The sequence below is a fragment of the Eurytemora carolleeae genome, unplaced genomic scaffold, assembly GCF_000591075.1.
Source record: "Eurytemora carolleeae unplaced genomic scaffold, Eaff_2.0 scaffold31, whole genome shotgun sequence".
Taxonomy (NCBI): Eukaryota; Metazoa; Arthropoda; class Copepoda; order Calanoida; family Temoridae; genus Eurytemora; species Eurytemora carolleeae.
The window spans coordinates 328,726-356,132 of NW_019396511.1; the positions used below are offsets into that span (position 1 = coordinate 328,726).

Genomic DNA, 27,407 nt, shown 5'->3' on the forward strand with positions numbered 1-27,407 from the left:
TTCTTTTGTTCCTCTTCTGATGGTCCTAATGTAGCTCTTCCTTTTTTGTTCCTAACTCACCCAACCCAACATTTGTGTTATTGTATTGACTATTGTTCCTGTTTTTAAATCTAGCTATTTTTGACCTTGTTCCTAGAATCCTAAGTTGGTTAACTCACCTGTTGTTCTTCCTTATTTTAAGTAATTTAATTTCTTCTTATCTATGATTTGATATCCCAGGTTCTTTGTTTTTGTATCAAATATCATAATTCCTTCAAATCACTTGAAAAATGGGTCCCTATATGTATATTCAATTTATCATTCAATAAAAAAAACAGATAAACATCCTCATACACAATGTTTCATGGACCAATTGTCATGGACCAATCTTCAGTGAGGTCTGTTCTCGACTGCAGAATATTACAGTATTTTTTCTGTTTGCGTATTTTCAGGAAAGAGTTGGTGGATTAGTGTTATCTGAATTAAAAAAAAACTACCAATTCATAAGAAGCTCTCTTTCTCGGTGTCGGCATTTGTTGAGAATTTCTGTTCTTTTGTTCAAAGAGATTTCTTTATTTTCTATGATTATCAACGTTTTTTTCCATTATACAAAGCTGGCAGGATCTGGTCTCCTTCTTATATGTTGGTGCCAATACTCTGATACTCCAGGTAATTGTGAAAGGTTTATACTGCTATATATATAGTTTATGGTTGATGGTATCCTGTATTTTATCATTTTACAACGTACTATTGAAAGATAAACCAGGAATGATCTGCAAAATCATTATTTTGAGGTAACAATCTATTATATACAGAATACAGACAATAATAATATTATGGTATCAATATATCTATTTACATACTTTGTTTGTCTTTCTGTCAGTCCTAATTCAATAAATATATTTCTAGGGCTAGGCTTCCTTCTCGGGGAACGTTCGTTCTTTCACGAGAACGATCAGAATTATCAAGAACGATGCCATTGTTCCGAAAAAAGAACGAACACATAAACACGTTCTTGGCATCTTTTGAACGATCTAAAAGTAAAGTAAACAAATTATTTATTTATGAAATATAACAAAAACATACAAAATAAAGTGTTTCAGGAGAAAATATTTAAAAACCTCTAAAAGTAGAGGTTGTGGGAATATTTCCCCACAATTCTAAGAAAATATAAAAATAGAAATAAAAGGATAAGGAGAGTTACATATTTATTGTTTACACTATATTTAATATAAATTGGTGGTGGATTGTTAGTGTTTTTCAACGATAAACTAACAACTTTTAGAAATAAAATTATAGATTTATTTGTAATGTAAAAAAAAGTAAAAAAAGTGTGAAAGAGATATAGGTTCTATGAAAAACGGGCATTTTTAAGCATCTTTTTAATTCGCGCTGATTTTTGACATCACTTTATGTTTGATTATATCTTTTACTCTTTTTAATCTTTTTATTCTTTTCTTTGTAAAATCGTCTTTGCTTTCTTTAATTCTTTTGCAAACATAGCATGTGTTAGAATTAAAACCTTTGTTCTGCTGATAAAAATCTTCTATTAAATTCTGTTTAAAATTCGAAATATAGGGTGTCCCACATCAAATTAGACCGCGTCAATGGGTCTAAATTACGATTTGGGGGACAAATCATAAAATTTAAGAAGAATGATTCATTTTGAAAAATTTAAAAAGGCTAATAGAAATTTTTTCTTGCAGAAAATGCTAGATTTTTCGAGTATTATATGTGTAATTAGGCGTTAAAGATTGGAGAAAGTCTAATATGTTATGGGACGCTCTGTAAAATTGATATTTGAAAGCTTAGAAAAGTGTCGTTTATTTTCATACCATATTTTAGGGAAATTGTGAGGGGGGAGCGGTCCAATTATAATATATTTTATTCTAGAAATATAAAAATCATTTATGTTTCTAAGATTTGCGTTTTTGATATTTCTTGATAGTTTAAAATCTTTTTTTAAATCTATAAAATAAACGTGAAACGAACAGTGATTAGTTGGAAAGAACGGTCGGTAATCTTTAACGTTAAAAATCAGGAACGCGACATCTGGATATAATAGATCCGGGTGAAAATTGTAAATATTGAATTTATCTGTTAAATCGCAAATTCTGTAAATTTTAGGAGTTTGCATCTATATGGAGAGAATCTCATCTTTGGTACTTAGAACTCTTTATAATACACTTTATCTTTTATTTTGTATAAAACTCCTAGTTTTTGTTCGCTTGTTCCAAGCTAGTTTAATAAGACGTCAATGTTCCTATTATTGTTCCCATTTTATCGTTCTTTTGTTCCTCTTCTGATGGTCCTAATGTAGCTCTTCCTTTTTTGTTCCTAACTCACCCAACCCAACATTTGTGTTATTGTATTGACTATTGTTCCTGTTTTTAAATCTAGCTATTTTTGACCTTGTTCCTAGAATCCTAAGTTGGTTAACTCACCTGTTGTTCTTCCTTATTTTAAGTAATTTAATTTCTTCTTATCTATGATTTGATATCCCAGGTTCTTTGTTTTTGTATCAAATATCATAATTCCTTCAAATCACTTGAAAAATGGGTCCCAAGAAACATGACAACAGCAAGAAGACTTGAAAGTCGTCTTTGAGCTTGGAATTTATTTGTGACATTCAGTCGTCAACCAACTTTGAATTGTAGTAGTGCTGAAACAATAACCAAAAATTCTCCTAGTCCCAGCATTTCCAAAATGTGGTCTGCCTTTTTCGTGCTGCCAATATTGTCGAAATCTGAACGAAATTCTTCATATATCGGGTAATATTAAAAGCACAAAAAGGCAGACTACATTTTGGAAATGTCTGAACTATGGGTGTTTTGTGGTTACTATCTCTATGATTTTACTACTAAAGTTAAGTTGACAAATAATTGCATCAAATTATATCAAAAATCAAAGACGACGTTCAAGTCGTCTTGCTACTGTCATGTTTCATGGGACGTGTACTTGATGTACTTTAAATATTTGAATTCGAAATTTTATGATTTATTTGCGGATTTTTGGACACAAACCTTAACATATTTTACAGATCTTTAATGTTTTGGCTTCATTGGTAGTTTTTTTTCTAACAAAGTGCACAAAACTGAAAATATGTGACTTTAAATAGAAACAAAACCTCTAAAACATGTCGTATCGAAAACATTTTAGAACAATTTTGAAATGCAAAATGTTTGTAATTATTTCATCTCTAGCTATTCTTCTTTCTATACGTATCTTCACATCGGAGGCCGAATTTAAAGAATTTGAGCAGCGGCTTAAATTTAAACCGCGTCTCAAATATGGTTGGTTCCACTTAAAAATGTATTACATTTTTCAAGATTTAAGCCGGCGCTCAATTAAAACCGGTTTTTTTGTGATTTGAGACGCGGCTTAAATTTATTTAAGTCGGACACTAATGCACTAAAACTTATCTCTTAGATTTATCTTTTTTACGTGCAGGCGGTGCACTAGCTAAGTGCATGCTATTTCTCTCAATGTTAATTTTTAAATTATGCATTACAATGCACAATTGTATGCACTACATTGCATTATTCTGCATAATTGCACTTTGTTGTATAATATGCATCCATCTGGTTAAAACCAAAATATATAAGAATGCTTATTAAAAAAAATATTATTAAAGACTTACTTTCAAGTGAACCAGCTTTTGTAGAAAAGGGGGATGGGGGGGGGGTCACATAACATATGTAAACTGGGGGGAGGGGGGAGGGGGGGGAGAGGTATTTGTAATAAAGTGAGGGGAGGCAGCCCCACCCCCTCTACCTATTATTATTGCCTTTATTCCTTTCTTTGCAAAAATTGAGACTCCTGCAGCTGATTTTAATTATCAACGTCTAAAATATAACCTGTGTTTTTGTCTTCTATTTTCACAGTGGGAAAACTAGCTCTTGCCTGATGTGTTTATTTCTCATTTTTATTTTTATTTGTCACTAATCTACTTCTTTGAATGATGTCCCCCTACATTGTAAATGCAGGTTTCAATTACTTTGCGTTTGGAATGTTATCAACAATTGTGTCTAGTGTTCCTGCCGTAAGCTCTACGGTTAAACTGATCCTTCCTTCTCAACTTCGAGATTTTACACTCACTGCGTAGAGTCTAGGCTTTTATTTCAGCCTCCTAACCTCTTTTCAGGCTTTCATATTCCAACCTATCCTCCATCCACTCCTCACATCCTTCTTCCCATCCTCTTCCCATCCTCTTCTCATCCTCTTCCCATCCTCTTCCCATCCTCTTCCAATCCTCTTCCCATCCTCTTCCCCATCTTCTTCCCATCCTCTTCCCATTCTCTTCCCATCCTCTTCCCATCCTCTTCCTATCCTCTTTCCATCCTCTTCTCATCTTCTTCCCGTCCTCTTCCCCATCTTCTTCCCATCCTCTTCCCATCTTCTTCCCATCCTCTTCCCATCCTCTTCCCATCCTCTTCCCGTCCTTTTCCCATCTTCTTCCCATCCTTTTCCCATCCAATAAATATATAGGTACCATGCATTTATGGATAAGATTGTAAAGACGACTTGAAACTTTTCAAATATCACGATTCCAAAGTAAGTAATTAAAAAAGAAAGAAACAAGTTTATACTTTGAGGAATCATGAATATTTGGAAATCATCGGTGTACATTCCGTTCAGTCGTCTCTGAAGTCTGAACCTTTGTACAATTTTAAAATATTGATTAATTCTTTCCCTTGATTGTTCCCCCATTAACAGAATAATTAAAGCAATAACATATTTTAAAACTAAATATAAACACTTGTTAGGCCATTGAACTATATTAAACTATTAATAGGACTTGCTGCACTGGGGTTTGCAATAACTTTCCAGGGAGTTTGTGATTTTTATCAAATCTGCGCGTGAAAAGTGTTCATTGTGTATAATTAAAGAGACTGTAGGCGTAATTTTAATTGGCCCTCCGTTTGTATAGATTAACTTTTTCCAATTCACAACAGCACCCTTCAAACCTTGGACTTTTTTGAAGTCTCAGAAATAGATATTTAAATTCGAAATATTGATAACCGCGTAAGACATTGACTATTCGGGATTTTCATAGAATATATGTAAGTTCACACTAGTGCGCTAGCGTACACTCCAGTTTTACGGAAATTTGAACAACATTTTAGAGAAAAGCACACATAGTTCTCTGTCTTCAATGTTCATTTAAAGGTTTTAAGGGTACCGTTGAAAATCGGGCACTCCTGTCTTGGTTTGGTCTCCTGTAATTACGCTTACAGTCCTTTTAAGAAATTAATAACAAAAGTTATTAAGCGTATCTAATAATGGCCTAGTTAGTAATTATACACTTTACACAAACAACCTCAGCAAATTAACGTTAGGGGGAGGGGTTCAATGTGTACGTCCCAAATTTTCTCACAGGGACACCATGTATATGGAACGTACTGGGACACTATGTGTATACTGGGACACTATATGTTTACTGAAACACTATGTGTATACTGGGACACTATGTGTTTACTGGAACACTATGTGTATACTGGGACACTATGTGTATACTGGGACACTTTTTATATACTGGGACACCATGTAAAAAGGAATATATANATAATAAATAAATAGTATTATTTACTTTTATATTTAAATTTTCATATTTTTAGTATCATTGGACAAAGAATATATTTGGGATTTTCGAGAAATATGTTGGGTCAAGGTTATAATGCAAGGAAAGCTATTTCAGAGTTGAAAGCATCTTTTGTACTGCAGTGTACTGTCTCTGGGCGGTAATGTAAACACAAGACAGATGTCGAAGCCTGACATGGGATCCATCTTTTACATAAAAAATCAATGAAATATTCTGGTGATAGGAAACTACTATGTGAAATATCAAAATTATCAAAATTTAATGCTTTTAACCTACTCGGATACTAAACAAACATTGATGCATGTATTCTTTTTTACAAATTTCGCCCAGAGAGAACTGGTTTCAATTTGATGCATAGTATACGCAACTTCAATTAGCTTTCCTTGCATTATAACCTTGGGTAAGGTCAGCAATGATGAATTCCCAGTGTACAGCGTACACTCCAGTTTCACTGTATGGTTTTCACACCATTTTCAGTTAGTAAAACTCTGCCTTCACTAATCAGACAAAGTTGTAAAGGTACCGTCGTTAATCGGAAATCCTTTAACTTGAGATCGGACATGATACCCTCGAAATGCAGGATTAACTTAAACACTGTCTTCAATACCAGTTTAAAAGCAAAGTAATATCTACAGCTGTAATCAGAAAAAAATGTCGTCTTATTTTCTTCATTTGCAGTATTAAAGTTGTCTATGATTTTATTGTTTTCAATTAGAAATGCAATAATTTTGATAAGAAGCGCCAATCTTTTGCGTATTTATGTACCAAGATCATGTTGACATCAAGAAACTTTAGTCTATAACTAGAAAGCACGTCCACTTTAACCCACTTTAACCCTAGGTAGACCAAGGGTTAAAAATCCGAGCTGCACTGATGCCGCAAACTATTACAATGATTTTACCCATGGTTAAAGTTAACCATGGTTAAACAAATCTGTCGTCTTCGATCAGTTTACCATGGTTAGAATCTGATTTAATCATGGTTAAAATGTTTTAAGTTTCGGCCTTTGTTCAAAGGATTAGAAATTACCATAGATAAAGATAGATTGCGCATAAGACGACATTTTTCACCTTGAAAGATATAAATGTACAGAGATGTTTTAAAGATATTCCTATTATATAGATTAACTAGGTCGGTTGTGAACATTGGCTGTTCTTATGTCATTGAGTACTTGTGGTGTACATGAGTTCTGTAGAGAGAAATTTAAGTTAGTTTGGTCCTTCTCATGTCCTTCTTCAGTTCTCGTCAATATGATAAATTGCTCAGTGAATTATTGTTGTTCAAATAGTTTCATTCCTGGAGTTATTTTACACTCTATTATGAAATCCATTAAAACACCAAACCACCCCGCTTATCATTGAAGTACACTTTGACCCCTAGAAGTATGAGTTCGCGGACTGTACAATTCTTGGTGATTTTGCGTACATAAGCTATCTATGTTTAGTTATTTATCTTTGGAAATTACTGAATTCCTGGTAATATTTCTGAACTATTTTTCCACAGTTTTTGGTTAATATAACTGTATTTGTCCTTATTGTGCATATGCTGTTTATATTCCAAAAACCAGAATGTAGTGCCAGAAAACAGTGAAATTAGTAATGTCGTCTTTCTTTCTTTTTCTGACGAAATGTATGATTGTAATGTAAATGTAACTATTTTTTCTTAAAATGTAAATTTGGAACATCTTCAGACATATATTTTCATTTTTACCACCGTTTAGTGTTTTGAATCCTCGATAAATCTATACATTTACTAAATGAAGTTTAAAGATCAAAATAAAAAAAATATTTACATATTCTTTTATGTACAAGGTGTCCCACGAAACATGACATTTAATAAATCGTTATTTTTAGTCAAAAAAATCTTTTGCTTAATTATCTTTTACTTTGAAATAATCTTAATATAACATGACTCCCATATAATATTTTTATTGATCTTTGGTATCAAACAACTTAACAAATTATGGAAAAAGACATTTCTAAACTATTAACCAACTGTCATGTTTCGTGGGACACCCTGTATCCCATCAATTTAGGCACGCACAGAATATATACAAAGTCGTCTTCGTTGAAATGTTATGTAAATGTTTGCATTTAAATAATTGTACAGGGTAACCCACAAAGAATGAGCCTATAAAAGAAGACCTAAACCTCTTTGAATTTTACGATTTCCAGATTAAATAAGGTTCTTTCTTGAATAAAGTATTTTAATGGCTTATTTGCAGGGATCCCTTATATTTCGTTATATAATATTAAAATAACATATACAGTTTAGACCCAGAACTTTGGAATCATCAAACGAATTTATAAAATGTCGTCTTGCCAATTTTTCATTGTGAGAATCATTTAACAAGGATAGTTTACCAAAATCTCACTAATTAAATTGTTTAATGAAAACAACTAAATACCTGTGGCTGTGCTATTTTATTATCTGTAGGTTAAACGACATTGATTTTAAAAATCCTTTCGATGGCTCCAAAGTTCTGGGTTAAACTGTAAATATATAACCAAAGAGAATAGAATATATATTAGAGGGGAATTTACTCGAAAAAAGTGTAAAACGTCCATTTTGTTGTACTGTTTACATACTGCAGGTGTACTTCACATATTTTTGCTATTTAACCTTTTGGGCCCTGGAACATCATTTTATAGAAAATCTAAAATTATTATTAAAAGAAAACCAAATTATGAAATAGGCTGGTTTCATAATTAACCACTGATCATTTCACATAGACTCTATGCCTTCCACTTAACAAACGATGATTTTCCGTTATAACTATACATCAAATGATGTTTTTATTCACCTAATTCATCATAAAGTTTATTTAACAGCTTCAAAAGATTCGAAATTGAAATGGATAGTCTAGGGAACATACTGTATTAATGTACTCTACTGCATATAATTTGTGAACATTTACATGATTTGAACTCCCTTTCAGGCTGAAAGGGAATGGCAAAATTCACACCGAGGGATTGTCTAAATTCCCCTCTAATATATATTCTATTCTCTTTGTATATAACCCATGAAAATAAATATTTCATTAAAAAATTCCCACAAGTTAAACAAGCCATATATGTATCAAGAATGAGCATGAAAGACAAAGATTTGAGGATATAAGGAGAAATACACATCTAAGGAAAGCTATAATTCAAATTGCGATCAGTAAATAAGAAATATTTAGAGTAATAAGGAAAAGATACAAAATGGTATAACATATTGGTAAGAAGGAAAACTTAGTTAACCAAAAATAGAAGGTTAAGAAGGAAAACTTAGTTAACCTGAGAAATGAGAAGGAAAACTCAGTCAGTCTAGAAATAGACAGGAAATCCGGTTAGAAACCCCTCACAAACCCCCAATGAGAAGAACAAACTTCGAAACCCAGCAAAAAAGAGGGGGAAACAAATAATAGGTAAAATTAATACAAAACAAAAAAATATCTAGAAAAAAGAAACCAAGAAAAGAAAGAAGAAAAAAACATAGTTCCAAAGAAATGATAAAAAAAGATCCAAAAATAGAAAGAATAATTAAAAAAGACAAAACCTCTGTTGGGTCTAGAGTTGGTTTCTCAAAAGATACAGTGACAGGAGAACGAGAAAGGTTGAAACGAAAAATGGATAAGGTAAGATAAGTTTTGGAAAAAGTAAAAACTGCCTAGTATTGTAAGCTGAGCCTCTCTGACAGCCGGTACAGGGAGGGGGGAAGGAAGAGGAGAAAAGAAACGAAAAGAAACTACTAGTTATGAACTTACTAGTTTGGAAACTACTTGTTAGGAAATTACTAGTTTAGAAACTACTTGTTAGGAAATTACTAGTTAGGAAACTACTAGTTAGGAAACTACTTGTTAGGAAACTACTTGTTAGGAAATTAATAGTTAGGAAACTTCTAGTTCGGAAACTACTAGTTAAGAAACTTTTAGTTAGGAATCTACTAGTTAAGAAACTGCTTGTTAGGAAACTACTATTTATAAAAATACTACAGTGAAACCCTTAATAACGAATACATCAAAAGAATTCATCAAATGTCGTATTCTTCACTTTCTGATAATGGAATGTTGCAGATATTTAGTTTTTTAATTAAATGATTATATGGAACTCTTTAAAACTGTTCCCGCATATTCATGGCTATTTATTTATTTTCGCAAATACTGAAATTTACGTAATATAGTATAAAACTTGTCAAGACGACATTTGATAAATTCTTCCGATGTCTTCGTTATTAAGGGTTTCACTGTAATTAAGAAGCTAGTTAGGAAATTTTTAGTTTGGAAATTTCTAGTTAGGAAACTACAACTTAGGAAACTTCTAGTTAGGAAACTACTAGTTAGGAAACTACTAGTTAGGAAACTACTAATTAGGAAACAATATTTAAGAAACTACAAGATAGGAAAATGTGAAGTAAATATCGTATTATGGAAAATCTGATTTGTTAATAATTTTCTGAAAATAGAGAAACATATATTTTAGAATATTTGAGATCAAGATTCCGGACAGAACATTGTTACAGTTATAAAACACACATATTACACACATTTATGTAATTTGTAAACGATAAAAAAAGTAAAAATATAGCTAGATATCACAAAAAGTTAGAATTTTCGCCAAATTGTATACTTATTGTATAAACAATAAGGGGTTTTAAAAGAAATTAAAGTTAGAACAAATATTAAGTTTCATTCAGAGTTTGACAGGTTTTCATTTTACATAAACATATTACGAGTATCCTTTAACTGCAGATTGATATTTAATTTTTACATAAAAAGGCGTTGATGCTTTGTGAGTTGTTTATGGCACACACTTCAGGGAGATTCAATAAAAAGTACACTGAAAATATCATCCTTTGAAAATTGGAATATTACTTTTTCAAATAAAAATACAGTTTTTTACAGTTTACAAAACATTAACTTTAACTATGTTCGCATGGTAAATCCTACAATAGGCACACCATTTCTGTTATTCAGTTTAAGTGTTAAAAAATCAATTTGAACGATTTTTACGAAAAAGAATCTGGTCCAAGCTTAATTTTAGAAACTCATAGAATAAATCAAGATTTTGTTACTTTTCCAAACCATTAATTGAAAATGCAGTGTTAATGAACACATGTAGCTTTCTTAAAATAAATAGGAAATTACACAGAAATAAGTTTTTAACCATAGGAATAAATGTGAGAGCTCCAAAATGTTGGAATAAAGATTTCATCTTTAAAAACTGTAAAAAAAATAGTTTCAAACTTCGAGCAAAAATTATGAATATTTTCTGCACATAGAACAAAATTATTGTATTCTATTATCATATATAAAATACGATGATTCAAAAGAATTTTTCAAGCATAAAGTTGAATTTAAATACTTTTGATTCACCTGATTAATGAGAAATGCATTGACTTATGACTTGTACTTTGGCTAAATGGTAATATAAATATTGAACACACTAAAACATTATTAAGCAGAGGTAAATAAAAGTGTTAACCCCCCCCCCTTGAAAACTGTTTTCCCCCCGATTTCAACTTTGTTATTTAAATGTTCAGGCTTTTATTTGATGCAATTTGGAAAAGTAATGGATTTTGAGGGAAAAAAAACTAAATATTGGGTTACATGAATTAAGTAAAGGCCGGAGGGTGGAATTTTCATAATTTATCATTTTAAACCCCTGCTTTATATATACATATTAAACAAAAATAAGTATTTACAGTTGAAATAATAAAAAAATCTATATCTTCATAAGAGAAGTTTGGAGTTAAACAGTTCTTACGACAATACAGACTATTAAAGTAAAAAAATACTTAAAAATGTAGAAATCTTGTTTTAGTAACTTTTGTGCATTGTCTTTAATGCGTTTACAGCAATCCAATTTGTACAGGATCCGAACTGGTATAAAAATGCTGTTTGAATCTGTATCAGAGAATATTGATAATTGATGCCATCTTTTCTGAATCTTCTATTTAAAGTTTCTTAACACGTTTATTTTTCTGTGGAATATATTTATTCTGCTGTGGAATATGTTTTTTCTGCTGTGGAATATGTGCATTCTGCTGTGGAATATGTTTATAATGCTGTGGAATATATTTATTCTGCTGTGGAGTGGAATATATTTATTCTGCGGTGGAATATGTTTATTCTGTTGTGAAATATGCTTGTTTTGCTGTGGAATATGTTTATTCTGCTGTGGAAGATGTTTATTCTGCTGTGGAATATGCTTATTCTGCTGTGGAATATGTTTATTTTTCTGAGGAATATGCTTATTCTGCTGTGGAATATATTCATTCTGCTGAAGAATATATTTATTCTGCTGAAGAATATATTTATTCTTCTGTGGAATATGTTTATCCTACTGTGGAATCTATTTATTCTACAGTGGAATATATTTATTCTGCTGTGGAATATATTCATTCTGCTGTGGAATATATTCATTCTTCTGTGGAATCTATTTATTCAGCTGTGGAATATATTTATTCAGCTGTGGAATATATTTATTCTGCTGTGGAATTTATTTTCAGGAGATTGAGTTTTGATTTTAGTTCCGCTTCTAGGGCACACTCTAAAATAAGCAGATGATTATGATACAGTGATAACAAAAAAACGATGAAATGGTTTTTTTAAATGTGCCGTTATCAATCAGACATGCCACTCTATCAATGGTGGGTCACTTAAAATCACGTCTATGTACCCTTTACGTTATTGTTAATTTGTTAATACATTTCGATTAAAATCTTTTAAAATCCAAAGGAAGGGTTTGTCGTAAAAATATATATATATATATAAATATCTAAAAATAAAGTTTTAAATGATATTCTTAATGATTAAGCAATAAACGAAACAAATTCACAGTTTCAGAGAACCAGGAACGTAAGAATAAAGTCTAAAGAAATTCCGTTAAGTCAACTCTCTACTCTCATCCTGTCGGGTAACCCTGTAAATATTTGTAAATAAACTTGGAACAAAAAAATACTTTCCTAAATCAAATATTAAGCCGAAATTAATAGATGTAATTATTCTTATTTATTATAAAAAAAGAGTTATTTATAAAATAAATAAGTAAGTCAATAAAACTGATGAATATATAAAAATAAAAATATGGGTGAAAAATTTGTAACTTTTCATAAGCCATAGTAAATGATTGTTTTAAATAAAGGAAATGATTACTCGAGCTTCAAGTTTTATAATCCTTATATCTTTGCTATCTGATGTTGCATATCCTTGATATCTAAAACTTTGCATTCTGCTACACCAAAAAGTTCAAGTTTAATATATCAAAGGGCTTCCATAAGTTGCGACTTTACACACTACACTGGGACGAAATATAATTATAAAAATGTATTTGATATTGTAACCAAGCAAATAGTTTAACTCATTAAGTCACTTATTGAGTAAGATGGGTCTGTTTACACTGAAAAAGTGTTCTTTGGACTGTTTAAAATCCTAACTTGAGTCTAAAAGTCATCTTCCTATTCTTTCCGAAAAAAAGGGTTCAAAAAGAATTTTGTTGATTATCCTCAAAATGTAAAAACGTTTATATTTGTTGAAGGATCTTTCGTTGTAATTTGAAATAGACCTTTATTCAAAGATGGACACACCCGATTCACAAGGGTACTAATAAAACCTTAATCTGATCAGTAATGTGGATTGTGGTAGATCAATTGAAAATAAGTTTACATTATCTTTAAGTGAGGATAGGAACTGAGTTTTTGCCACAAACTCAAATACATCTTTGCAACCCATGGTCATAGACCTTAGATATTTGAAATTATTTATTCTGTGAGATCAAATAATCTAAGTTTGAAATATCAAAGGTTTACACTAAGCGGTTGCAGAGATATAGAAATTAGAAAGTTTGAGTTTGTGGCAAAAACTCAAATCCTTTAATTGATCGATTAATGTAAGAAATTGATTTATACCTGGATCAATTTTGGTGAGTTCCTTCGTTGTGTTTTCAACTGCAGGAACTCTAAAATCATTATCATACAAATGTAAATATTGTAAGCATAAATAATGTAAATATTGTAAGCATAAATAATGTAAATGAATTCTATTATATAGTTATTTAAATTGATAATCAAATTGTAAACAATTTTTCTTATTTTTTTCCGCACTTGGATGGATAAAATTTTTAGATTTCAAAATAACTTTTTTAATACAGTGAAATCCTTAATAACGAATACATCGGAAGAATTTATCAAATGTCGTCTAGACAATTTTTCAATGGGTTTTATACTATATTACGTAAATTTCAGTATTTGCGAAAATAAATAAATAGCCATGAATATGCGGGAACAGTTTTAAAGAGTTCCATATAATCATTTAATTAAAAAAAACTAAATATCTGCAACGTTCCATTATCAGAAAGTGAAGAATACGACATTTGATGAATTCTTTCGATGTATTCGTTATTAAGGGTTTCACTGTAAATAATCAGCATCTTAAAAAAATATTTCAAAGTTTTCAGACAATTTCAGTATGCATTTAATTATCAATACAATATTTTTTTAAATTCTATTTTGATGAAATAAATATAATAATGTTAAATATACTCAAATATATCAGTTCCTTTCTTTTTATTTACATTTAACGTTATCAGATCATTATAAGCTTTTCCTCTTCATAAAAATGTTTGTATTTAATCTTCATGACACAAACAATCTCAAGAATTGATGAGGGTCAACCCAGACCAAAATATATTTTTTTTTAAATTTGGAACTAACATTTACTTTATTAATTCTATAGAGGTTTGGTCCATCGCCATCACCGAATTTTAAATAAAAATGTTCACTTTGTTTACATATTTATTTGTCTCGATTGAATAACAGCTTATAATAAAAAGCCAAAGCTGAAATAGACAGTCGTCTTCAATGTATTGATATAAACGCATCTCACTTTGAACGGTATGAATTGTATTCACTCTAAGAAATTTCAAATTTTCATCTAACAAAATTTGATTGAGCACCGGCATCAAATTCACCTTAGCAGAATTATTCAACAAAATTTGACGAGGGATTCTGCTAAGATGAATTTGATGCCGGTGCTCCTACAAATTTAGTTAAACGAAAATTTGAATTTTTTAGAATATTGATATAAACATAAACGCATTTGACAATGGTATGCATTGTATTGATATAAACCCATACCACTGTGGACTGCATTGTATTAATACAAACGCATACCGCTATTGTATTAATATAAACGCATACCAATTTAGTCTGCATAGTATTAATACAAACGCATACTGCTGTTGTATTGATATAAACGCATAACAAAGTGGTCTGCATTGTATTAGTATAATCGTATACCGTTATGGTCTGCATTTTATTGTTATACGCATACCATTTTGCTTGTTTTGGTTTGGTTTTGTGTGGTATACCTGTCATATAAATATATTCCAAGCTTATGAAGCAGCAGACTACGGAATACATTATCCTACAAAATTAATTTAGTTTTTAACATTTACAATTACTTTACAGGGAAGTTTTGAGATGGAAATGCCCGAATTTCGCTGAGCAGGTTGTAATTTTTACTTTATTGTCCCAATGGACAGCCAAGGAACTAAATCTCCCGTTGGTAAATCATTGGTCGGTAATTTGTTCGTGAAAAGGCGGTTCTGTTGTTTAGATATCTATAAAAGTGAGAGTGTAGAAGTAATTCCTATATTTTAGTGTGGCATGTCCGATTCTCAATGGTCCCATAAATGGTCAGGAATGAATGAGATATTCATTTAAAAATTATTTATTTTTAATCAGGGGGTCTCTCAATAGTAGTAACGCACGGGTCTTATTATAGAAAAACTTGTCAAACTAGAAAAGTGACAATCAGGGGCGTACTCAGGAATTTGTCCAAGGGGAGGGGCTTACATTTTTTTCTTTCCAGTGGGGGATCAGCAACCGCTGGGGCTTGAAAACCCCCTAAAATCCATAGATTTCACTGGTCCAGGGGGGGGGGCTTTGAATTTGATTTGTAATTAAGCAAAGATGTTTACTGCTAGCTTAAAAATCAAAATGAAATGGGTCTGTGTACATGCACACGTATCTACTGTCTTTTCTCTTCATTGAACTATTAAAAATCATAACTTAAGATATAGTGTCGTCGTCTAAGTCCACTGTTTTATGAGTCACACTGTACAAAAGTAGGTTTTCTAAAATAGTCATTTGTATTCAAGAATAAATTCCAAAAAAGGAAAACTTGTTATATTTTTCTTATCTTTTATACAAATGCGAAAGAATAATGATTGCAAACTAAATCAAATTTATATCAATGCGTTGTAAAGCATTGGTGCCACCATTTTGAACAGTATGTATGTAACCCTTAAAGCTTTATTACAAGAATAAATATTTAAAACATAAAAAGATATTTTTAGAATATCTTTAATTGAATGTTTGATCCTCTGATCTAAAAAAGTACTTAATCGTTTTGCTTACCCTTCCGAAAAACTTTAAAATGTGTACAAGTACAACAACTTTACAGGGATTTTAAGAGATTTTTACTTCACAATTGTGACCAAAACCCAATCTTGATCAGAAGATTACACGAGGAAGATACCTGAGTAAGGAAGATTAGAAGAATACACGAGGAAGATACCTGAGTTAGGAAGATTAGAAGATTACAATAGGAAGATACCTGAGTAAGGAAGATTAGAAGATTACAAGAGGAAGATACCTGAGTTAGGAAGATTAGAAGATTACAATAGGAAGATACCTGAGTAAGGAAGATTAGAAGATTACACGAGGAAGATACCTGAGTAAGGAAGATTAGAAGATTACACGAGGAAGATACCTGAGTAAGGAAGATTAGAAGATTACAAGAGGAAAATACCTGAGTAAGGAAGATTAGAAGATTACATAAGGAAGATACCTGAGTAAGGAAGATTAGAAGATTACATAAGGAAGATACCTGAGTAAGGAAGATTAGAAGATTACATAAGGAAGATACCTCATTAAGGAAGATTAGAAGATTACACGAGGAAGATACCTGAGTAAGGAAGATTAGAAGATTACAAGAGGAAGATACCTGAGTAAGGAAGATTAGAAGATTACACGAGGAAGACAGAACAAGAAAGATATGATTTACGTCACTCATCCACCGTGCAGGAGGAGAGAGTTTGGGATACACTTTCTAAAACACAAAAAAAAATACAGTGAGAGGCGCACACATGAGGGGGTTTATAATAGGCCGCTCAGTACCCCTCCCCCCTCCCCCATCCCTCTTGGAAAAATACAGTTAGAGGCGCACACATGAGGGGGGTCTATAATAGGCCGCTCAGTCCCCCTCCCCCCTCCCTCTTGGAAAGAAAAAGCAATTTAAGTTTCTGAAAAAAGTCTCTTCTTTTTAAATGTAAATGGTCTCAAGTTTCCGTAAAAACTTTTTAAAAATTTAAGAGAAAAAATTTTTATGAAAATTTTAAATATATATTTTTTCTATAAAACTAACCAGTATAAGTTCGTATATATTGAGAAGGTTTCTGGGAGCATGACAAATCACCATTACAAGAACCAGACCAGAGATAAGAAAACTAGCAGATTTATCCCTAATAATGAAAATAATAATAATTATAATCATAAGAATAATAATAATAAGAGTAAAAATATTAATAATAGTAAAAAATAATAATAATAAGAATAAGTCAACATATATATGAACGTCTTGTTATAGATAATAATAATAATAAAATAATAATCTACTAATAATTAAAAGCGTAATTGTGCCCTAAAAACTACGATTTTTTTACCCCCTGGATAGTTACCATTCAGTGCTATAAGTATAAGTGTAATAAGACCCTTTCACATTTGTAACTTGGCTTCAACAATATCGTGAATATATTTATTATTTATTTTTTTCTTGAATCCTGTCACTACTTTGATGTAACCAACCATGGTTTCCTATAATTACCTAGCTGTGACCAGGGTTTCCTATAATTACCTAGCTGTGACCAGGGTTTCCTATAATTACCTAGCTGTGACCAGGGTTTCCTATAATTACCTGGATATGACCAGGGTTTCCTATAATTACCTGGCTGTGACCAGGGTTTCCTATAATTACCTGGATGTGACCAGGGTTTCCTATAATTGCCTGGATGTGACCAAGGTTTCCTATAATTACCTGGATATGACCAGGGTTTCCTATGATTGCCTGGATGTGACCAAGGTTTCCTATAATTACCTGGATGTGACCTGGGAACCTTTTCCCTTCAATCTTCTGGAAACCAAACAGTTTAGAACACACATACATAGAATTGGGCCAACCCCTAGAAATAGGAAAAGTTATGAAAGGCACTGTAGACGTAAATCTTCATTTATAGAATGGCAGGTCTCATTCGCAACAGAACCCTTTATAGCTTCGTCTGATCAGGAATGAAGAATACATACATTGATCTTTCCTTTTTAAAGTGATTTCCGTATTTCTGCTCTAAAAACAATGAAGTAAGTTGTAAGAATTTGACACTTTTTTATAAACTAAACAACCACAAAATCTTCCACATTCTTGATAACATAAAAGTTTAAAACCGCGTTGGACATTATAGAATATTAGAGTTTTTCAGGAAATATACAGGGTTCCCCAAGAAATATACAGACCAGGAACCGCCATATCTGATGCGTCAAATCTGTGTACTGCAGTGGGAGGAGATCAAAACAGAGAATTCAGGGGCAAAACATCAACTATGTGAGAGGGGGGATGATCAGATTTATAGCTATCGTAGACATGAATAATAATTATAAAACGCAAGAATATTTGTTACTTGCGAGTATATATTGGACTGTAATATTACATCAGAGCATTAGTCCTTTCCCTTCATCTTCTGTGGGGGCAGTGGGTTTGTTTACATTCCTCCCACAAAGTAAAGTACAAAATTTGCATATTTGAGTTCGGCGTTCCTTTATATAGTTCCATGGATGTTACTACGATGACGACCAAAGGCAAAAAAACACTTTGAGTTAAGTAAATTTATGCAAGCGACACTCTGTTCGGTTTATGCAAACGACACTCTGATGGAGTACACAATGTTTCAATTTTGTTTAAATTTTAATGCACTTTTTACCACTAGAGGCTCAAGTTTATTTATCTGACCTGTGAGAAAAAGGTTGGCTGAGATCAGGAAACATCTGTACTGGTCAGATCTCATCATACTTGTAGGGGCCAGTCTGGATACACTGTACAGTGTACAATTTACAGTACAGTTTACAGAATAGTTTACAGTATAGTTTACAGTATAGTTTATAGTATAGTTTGCAGTATAGTTTACAGTATAGTTTACAGTAAAGTTTGCAGTACAGTTTACAGTTTACAGTGTAGTTTACAAAATAGTTTACAGTATTGTTTGTAGTTCACTTTACATTGCAGTTCACAGTTTAAAGTATAGTTTAAAATATGGTTTACAGTATAGTTTACATTTACAGTATAGTTCACAGCACAGTTTACATTACAGTATAGTTTACAGTATAGTTTACATTGCAGTTTACATTATAGTTTACAGTTTAGTTTACAGTATAGTTTACAGTATAGTTCACAGCACAGTTTACATTACAGTATAGTTTACAGTATACTTTACATTGCAGTTTACATTATAGTTTACAATTTAGTTTACAGTATGGTTTACAGTATAGTTTACAGTATAGTTTACAGTGTAGTTTAGAGTATGGTTTACATTATAGTTTACAGCACAGTTTACAGTTTGCAGTATAGTTTACAGTATAGTTTACAGTATGGTTCAGTATAGTTTACAGTGTAGTTTAGAGTATGGTTTACATTATAGTTTACAGTTTAGTTTACAGTATAGTTTACAGTATAGTTCACAGCACAGTTTACATTACAGTATAGTTTACAGTATAGTTTACAGTATGGTTTACAGTATGGTTTACAGTATAGTTTACAGTACAGTTTACAGTTTACAGTATAGTTTACAGTATAGTTTACAGTATGGTTTACAGTATGGTTTACAGTATGGTTTACAGTATAGTTTACAGTACAGTTTACAGTTTACAGTATAGTTTACAGTATAGTTTACAGTATGGTTTACAGTATAGTTTGCAGTATAGTTTACAGTATAGGAATTCCACAACTTAAAAAAACACGTACTAAATAACTACGAGAGAAAAACTACAACTAATGTATTGAGCAAGTATGGGATGATCAAGTTTTCAAACTGTTAAAGATTTATTATAACCATTACCCGTTCTCCTCCACAAGTCGAAGCTCGAAAAATCTTGGAATATTGTAAATACTACAGAATACAAGAATAGGCAGAATGTATCCAAAAAAGGCGCCCTGAAAAGAAATTTTTTTTATATTGTTAAAGGGACAATACAACGTTATTTCAAGGAGAGACATGTCCTTTAAAACATTTATGAGAGAGATATAGTTGTTTTTCTAGCTTGAAAATAGATAACTTCTCACATTTGTCTCTGATTAGATGCGTACACATGGGGAGGGGGGGCTATGGGGCTCGTGCCCCTCTGTTTCCGTAAAATCTTTGGTTTTCATGGGGGTTTCAGACACCAAAGGAGCCCCTCCCCCCTGGAACGTAAATAATGTAAGCCCTTTCCCTCTGGATAAATTACTGTTAAATTTCGCAAGTAATGTATAATTTTTTAACTAAAATTGAAAATAATCAAATTTTAGATTTGAAAAATATCTATTGTTTGTTCTCATACAAAAATGTAAAGGGTTACGTTTTAAATCCAGGAGTATATATTTTTAAGAATCACCCCCCCCCCCTCGGGGAAATAATTTTTGAAGATGGGGGGGACATAAAAGGGAAAGTTTATCATCCTTTTTCATACTTTTTATCCGAACTTTTGTTTATTTTCCCCTAAAAATACCTTACTTCTTGGGGGAAAATGATACTCAAAAGGGGGGGGAATGTTTTTTTGAAAAATATACACCTCTGTAAATTATATCGTGCATGAAACTCCATAAAGAAATGATCACTTAAAATATCTTCGAAATTCCCTTTCAGATTGACAAATTACGTTTGTTGAAACCCTTGGTCAAAGATCTAACAATGTAAACATTTCTGATTGATTTACATCATATTGTATTGTTCTGAATTGTAAATAAATACAACAATAGACATTTCTACTATTTTTTCAAAGATAAGGATTCAACTTTCGCCATTGGCAATTCTCAAAACTCAAGCCTATAATGACGACCTAATACTCTTAGTCTTTACTTATAACGAACCCTCTCTTGTTTATGTTGATAATAATATTCATAATAATTATAAAAATTAAGGGAACGTTAAATAATGATAATGATAAAAATAATAATAAGAATAATAATAATCATGATAAGAATAATAATAGGATATCTACTACTACTACTAATAATAATAATAATAACAATACTAATAATGATAATAACCTGATTCGTGCATTTGTTCTTAGCGATTGACAAAAATCGTTCCATCGCGATACCCAGTACACAGTACATACTTGCTGTACAAAAAGAAAATAACCGACTGTAACGGTCATATGGTTTTTATGAAAAGAATGAATAGAAAAGGATGAATATAAAAGGATGAATATAAAAGGATGAATATAAAAGGATGAATATAAAAGGATGAATATAAAAGAATGAACATAAAAGGATGAATATAAAAGGATTTAAAAGAATTTATATAAAGGTGTAGCAAAAATCGTGTAAACATGATATCCTGTAAGCCTGGAGTACGTTGTGCATTATTAACAATTTATGTCGTAGACTTACACATAATGACATTATTCATTGAAACTGCATTTCAATTGAATATGTAGCATGATCAGATTAAATCGTGTGATATATACTTAAATTATGCTATAAACATGGGTAGAGATAGCTTATCTACGTTATATCTATTCCTATTTATCTTATAAAGATGTACATTAAACTTTAACTGTGCGGTAAATATATGGATAACGGCGTAGAACTTGTAATTACGTCAATAAACGTTAACTTGTGGGCGTGGCAAGATATTTAAATAAAGTCAGCTTATAGAGTAACTCTGTACTGTTTACTGCGAGAGAGTAATTGTCCTTGTTTTGATAAACAGGTAGAGAATCATTTAGGATCGATATATAGCTTGTTTGATAGCTAGGCTTGTATCCCCTGTGTGGCATTTAGAGCCTGGATTAATAGCTTGGTTTGTATGCTATCGAGATCGCGCCCATTGCTAGTGGTGTTGATAGTAGGCGGGATCATAACCGTGTGGATCGTGCCCTGGTTGACTTTGATAGCAGACAGGTTACCAGGATTGACACGTTTCGAGAACTTGTTTATGGAGTAGGTGATTAACTACAAAGTGATGATCAAAAGGATGAATATAAAAGGATGAATTATAAAAGGATGAATATAAAAGGATGAATATAAAAGGATGAATATAAAAGGATGAATTTTAAAAGGATGAATATAAAAGGATGAATTTTAAAAGGATGATTATAAAAGAATGAATATAAGGGATGATTATAAAAGAAGAATATAAAGGATGAATATAAATGAATGCAAAAGAACGAATATAAATGAACATGCAAGGATGAATATAAAATGATGAATATAAAAGGATGAATATAAAAGGATCAATATAAAAGGATAAATATAAAAGGATAAATATAAAAGGATTAATATAAAAGGATGAATATAAAAGGATGAATATAAAAGGATGAATATAAAAGGATGAATATATAAAAGGATTAATATAAAAGGATTAATATAAAAGGATGAATATAAAAGGATGAATATAAAAGGATTAATATAAAAGGATGAATATAAAAGGATGAATATAACGGATGAATATGAATGAATGTAGAAGGATAAATAAGAATGAATGTAAAAGGATGAATATATATGAATATAAAAGGATTAAATAAAATAAATATAAAAGTATCAATTTAAATGATTATAAACAAATGAATTTAAATGAATTTAAATTAATGAAAATAAAAGGATAAATATATAAGAATGAATACCTGTATAGAATATGTAAAGGAGAGGAAAGGAGAAGGGTGCAAGATGAATATAAATTGTACTCTGAAAAACATAATTATAACAGAAAGATAGAAAACGGATAGATGGTACGAAAAATAGACAGATGGTTAGAAGAATAGACAGATAGACAGGCATACAAACAAGTAATTCAACAGATGGACAAAGAGAAAAAGACAATCCGAAAAATAGACAGAAAGACGATTATGTGACAGAATATATATCTTAAATGACTTATGGACAGGTATGGGGAAATTAAAAATATGGCATAGACATGTAGCAAAAATAGAGGCCCAAAGTAAATTTCGTTGTATATTGTCCATATAGCCATGTATTGCGATTAACCCATTAAATGTACGTAGATATATATATATAACTTCGCCATATCCATATTGTGATTGCTTAACTACGTGATATTTAACAGCGCATAACTTGTAATTACGCTGTTAAAGACCCAATTCTAATCTACTGAAGAAATATAAGTTAGTTGATAGAGTAACTCCGTACTGTTTACTGCGAGAGAGTAATTGTTTCCTGTTTTGATAGGAAAGATAGACAGATAGACAGATAGACAGATAGACAGATAGACAGATAGACAGATGGACAGATGGACAGATGGGCAGATAGACAGAAATACATATAGACAGATAGACAGATAGACAGATAGACAGATATACAGATATACAGATATACAGATAGACAGATAGACAGATAGACAGATAGACAGATAGACAGATAGACAGATAGACAAATAGACAGATAGACGGATAGACAGATAGTCAGAAAGACAGATAGACAGATAGACAGATAGTCAGATAGACAGATAGACAAATAGACATATAGACAAATAGACAGATAGGCAGATAGACAGATAGACAGATAGAATGATAGACAGATAGACAGATAGACAGATAGATAGATAGACATATAGACAGATAGACAGATAGACAGATAGACAGATAGACAGATAGACAGATAGACAGACAAATAGACAGATAGACAGATAGACAGATAGAATGATAGACAGATAGACAGATAGACAGATAGATAGATAGATAGACATATAGATAGATAGACAGATAGACAGAAAGACAGATAGACAGATAGACAAATAGGCATGTAGACAGATTACTGAAAAATCCGGTTCATTTGAAGTACTAGACTGATTTTCACTTAGCTGGAGGAAGTTATATTATAGAATAGATACAGACAGAATCTAGACGTGAAAACTGGATAGTAATTAGAATCTTCTTTTAGTGTTGTAAACACTTATTTTAATATTTACAAGAACAAATGTTTAACCTCGAATGTGTGGGACATATGACGAATAGAGAAGTTGGTCACACACATTATCAGAAACACAGAGTCTACAATTATCAATCAATATTTACAAAAAAAGTTTAAAAAGAACCTTTTTTAAAGTCTGTTATTTTCTAGGATTAGACATATGAGGGTTTTCAATGTTTTTTGTTGTTATTAAATCTACTAGATATATGTAGAAATATTTCTTTTTTAATTAGATATTCATGTTTATATAAACTCAATTGGGTTTGTCACATTAATAAAGTCAAGGGGGGTGGGAGGGGGGACGGACTTTTAGAAACGGTTTCGTCACGCAGTGTTTATACTGCAAAAATCATGGGAAAATTTCATTTAAAAGTATAAATCCTCAAATTAAATCAAAATATATTTTTAAGTAGTTTTGATGAGGAAAAAATTGAACAATGATATAATTTGTGTGACTACTACTGACTAAGCTAAAAAAAGATTATTTTCAGACGTTTCCAACTTTGCAGTAGTCAGCTTGTCTTAATTACGTAAATTCATCAAATGAACAAAAACAATTGCATAGGTTTCCACCCACAGTAAATCTCTGTGGAATTTCGCGCAATTCCGCAACTATCTACGCAGAATACCGCAGTTTCGCTGGAAAAAGGATTTTTTTTTTGTAAGCAAGCGCGCAATTCTGCGCAGAAAGTGTGGAATTTGTTAGCAACTACTTTTTCGTTCAATCTCTATGGGGAAACTTTCGTTCAGCCAACGAAAATCTGAACGAAAATTTCGATTTGTATCGCTTGAATTTGAACGAAAATTTCGCGAAAGTTAGGTCGAAAGTTTCGTCAAAAATGCATCGTAATTCGCAAAAATTTAGAACGAAAATGAACGAATTCGTTCGTTTATTTTCGCGAATTTCGTTCAACGAAAATTTCGATGGAAACCCTACTACTTTCATAATACCCCCATGTACGCTACTGACTGTGAATTAATCTACACAAAAGCGTAAATAACAAAAAGGTTTTAAAGGTTAGAAGAAAAACTTTAAAAAGAAGAATTTGAGCCTTTTTTTTATGAAAAAAATAAGAATAGTTTACTCTCAATCATAATTTTCTAAATCATTAAAAAAAATAATTAAAAAATGATTTTTGGATTGCCTAGCGTTGTGTTTAGTTCTATTAACGGGTTTGAAAGAACAAGAAAGCAGAGAGAATTTCCTAAAAAAAAATATCATTATTAACCCTACTCTAGCATGGGGGGGGGGAGACTCTACCCGGATTGCAAAGATGAAAATGCCCGATTCAAATCGATACGCTTAAAAGCTTTGTCTGATCAAGTATGAAATAGTTTATTGTTTTGAAAACTTATATTTATTTTAGCTTCCTCTACAGTCTACACACGTGACTTGCGTAATTCTGCCGGATGAGAACATGTTAGAATAATCAGAATTAAACACCTTTAAACTAGAAAAACGACGTTATCTTCAACATTATTGAGATAAAGGTTTCAATGATATGACAATTTATAATGAAGGGTCACTTGAAATTACCCTTACAGACCTTTTAAAGACATTAACCTAATTCAAGAAGTAAAAAACATATGATATAACCCACCTTTTGCCTGAAACTAGAAAGTCACTAAAGTCAACATCATCGATTCTTTCTTTTTTAAATAAACATGGTGTTTTTGCAACAAAACAAACTGATTTATTCTATTAATATTTATAAATGATAAATTTTAGAATAGGTCACGTAAATATTTCAAAACGAATACATTCGCAAATTCCAAAGGGTAATGTTTTTTTAAAAGAATCGGTTAAAATAAATTTTGGAAAAATTCAATAACATTATCAATATTGATGTTCTGAAAAGAAACCCCAAAAATTAAATGTTTTATTTTATGTTTTGAATTGAGAGAAAAATCAGTGCTACTTTTGAAATGTATAGGAACTGTTGGCGGTAATTTGAAGTGATCGACCATTCATTTGCAGTATTGAGTGAGAGAGTCACAACATTATCCTTTAAACCTTTTACTTATTAAGGATGTTGTTTGTTTGTTTTTATCGAATAAACGTAAAAACGGCCGAACCGATCGGATCAAATTTTATATGGGGCCTCACATGACCCTCCAACAATAAATTTAATTTTCATTAAATTTTTTAGATCCACTATATTTTTTTATAAAATCTGCAAACATTTTTGTTTTTGTTTTAATGTATAAAAACAGAAAATGTTCACGATTGAAATAGAAGATAGGCGCGAAGCGCCCTGAAAGCCTAGTATACAAAAATTATATTTAAAAATTTACACTTTTTGAGAGATCGATGATCAGTCAAAGGTTTAAAATTGTAAATCAGGGTATTGCCATCTTTGCATGGAGGGTTAATTGAAAGTACAGTCCTTTTAAACCTCAGTATATTAAGTACAGTCCCTTTAAACCTCAGTATATTAAGGAATATTACTTAAATGTTTTTAATTTCTGATACAGGTTGAGGTATTATCTTGTTTACCCTTCAGTCTAAACGTGGAAAAGTAATACTTAAATGTGGTTAAATCGATCCCCCCCCTCCCTGACTTAGTTTTGCGAATCTTTGAACTTAGAAAATATGTTCAAAAATATTCTTAAAAATAAGAAAATAATTTTCATATTTCAATGACGGCTCAATTTTTCTTTGTTGTTCCCTCTTATATTATTTAAATTTGAATTCATTCATATTTTAAAATTTGGATTCTGGATTAAAAATTGGAATGTTTTATGCAAAAAATTGTTAAAAAAGATTAGATGGTTACGCTGCAGTGATGAATTTTATTTGATTAGCTTGAAAACAAGGAATCGACAGTTTGAAATTCATGTCAAGTCCAGATTACCAGTGAAAATAAAAAATGTTCTAAAGGAATTGTGCCTTTGCCACAGATTCTATTTTTCCAATTCCTATATCTTTGCAACCCAATGTCGTAGACCTTACATATTTCAAACTATAAATCTGTTAGATCAAATAGTGTAAGTTTGTGCCATCAGGTTGCAAAGATATAGGGATTAGAACATTTGAGGTTGTGGTAAAGACTCGATTTCTTTAGGGTTACCCACAAAGAAAATGACGACTGTAAACTCAACAACTATAAAGATCTAAAGGTTGAATTTTGTTCTCTTTCTTAAATAAAACGCTTAAAAAAATATAAATATGAAAATACTCGAATGGAAAACAGAAAAATCTGCTAAATATAAATATTTCGCATGTAAAAGAAAGAACAAAAACTAAAGAGTTTTACAAATAAAAGTGGCGGAGAGCGCCATGAAATACTGGTTTTTTAATATTGATTTTCCTAATACAGCTAACCATCTCAGCAGGTTCACTAATCAAACAATCAATCAATTAGATTATAAAATTTAATAATAATGATAATTGGGAAATTCTGTAACTATAAGGGTGAACTTATGTCATCGGAATGTCTCAAAACTCGTTCATTAATTGTCTCATAAATTTTTTTTTTTTTTAATTTATTACGATTTATATTTTAGATTAAAGTGTTTCTAGAATGATATTTTGATATCCATGTTGATATATTTAGACAACAAAATTTACTCCAGTCAGGCGCGTACACAGGAAAGTAGCCGGGG

The 27,407-nt window shown here is 31.2% G+C and overlaps 2 protein-coding genes across 2 annotated transcripts in view; both read right to left on the reverse strand.

The window, feature by feature from the left end:
* LOC111704637 (FMRFamide receptor) overlaps positions 1–4,076 on the reverse strand; it is a 37,669-nt gene extending 33,593 nt beyond the window's left edge. The window contains exon 1 of the mRNA XM_023476931.1: positions 3,837–4,076. The gene's annotated coding sequence lies outside the window, so the exon portion shown is untranslated. The remainder of the gene's footprint in view (positions 1–3,836) is intronic.
* A 6,768-nt stretch (positions 4,077–10,844) lies between these two features.
* Positions 10,845–27,142, reverse strand: LOC111704648 (uncharacterized). Its single transcript, XM_023476945.1, has 12 exons — positions 27,113–27,142; positions 23,817–23,881; positions 22,499–22,559; positions 20,919–20,992; positions 19,729–19,823; positions 18,627–18,709; positions 17,721–17,805; positions 16,992–17,088; positions 16,572–16,676; positions 14,932–14,987; positions 13,472–13,521; positions 10,845–12,114 (listed from the first exon to the last, which is right to left on the reverse strand). Exons 2-12 carry the CDS (start codon positions 23,862–23,864, stop codon positions 12,047–12,049), a joined length of 822 nt encoding a protein of 273 aa, XP_023332713.1. The 5' UTR covers positions 23,865–23,881; positions 27,113–27,142; the 3' UTR covers positions 10,845–12,046.
* Positions 27,143–27,407: the final 265 nt, after the last annotated feature.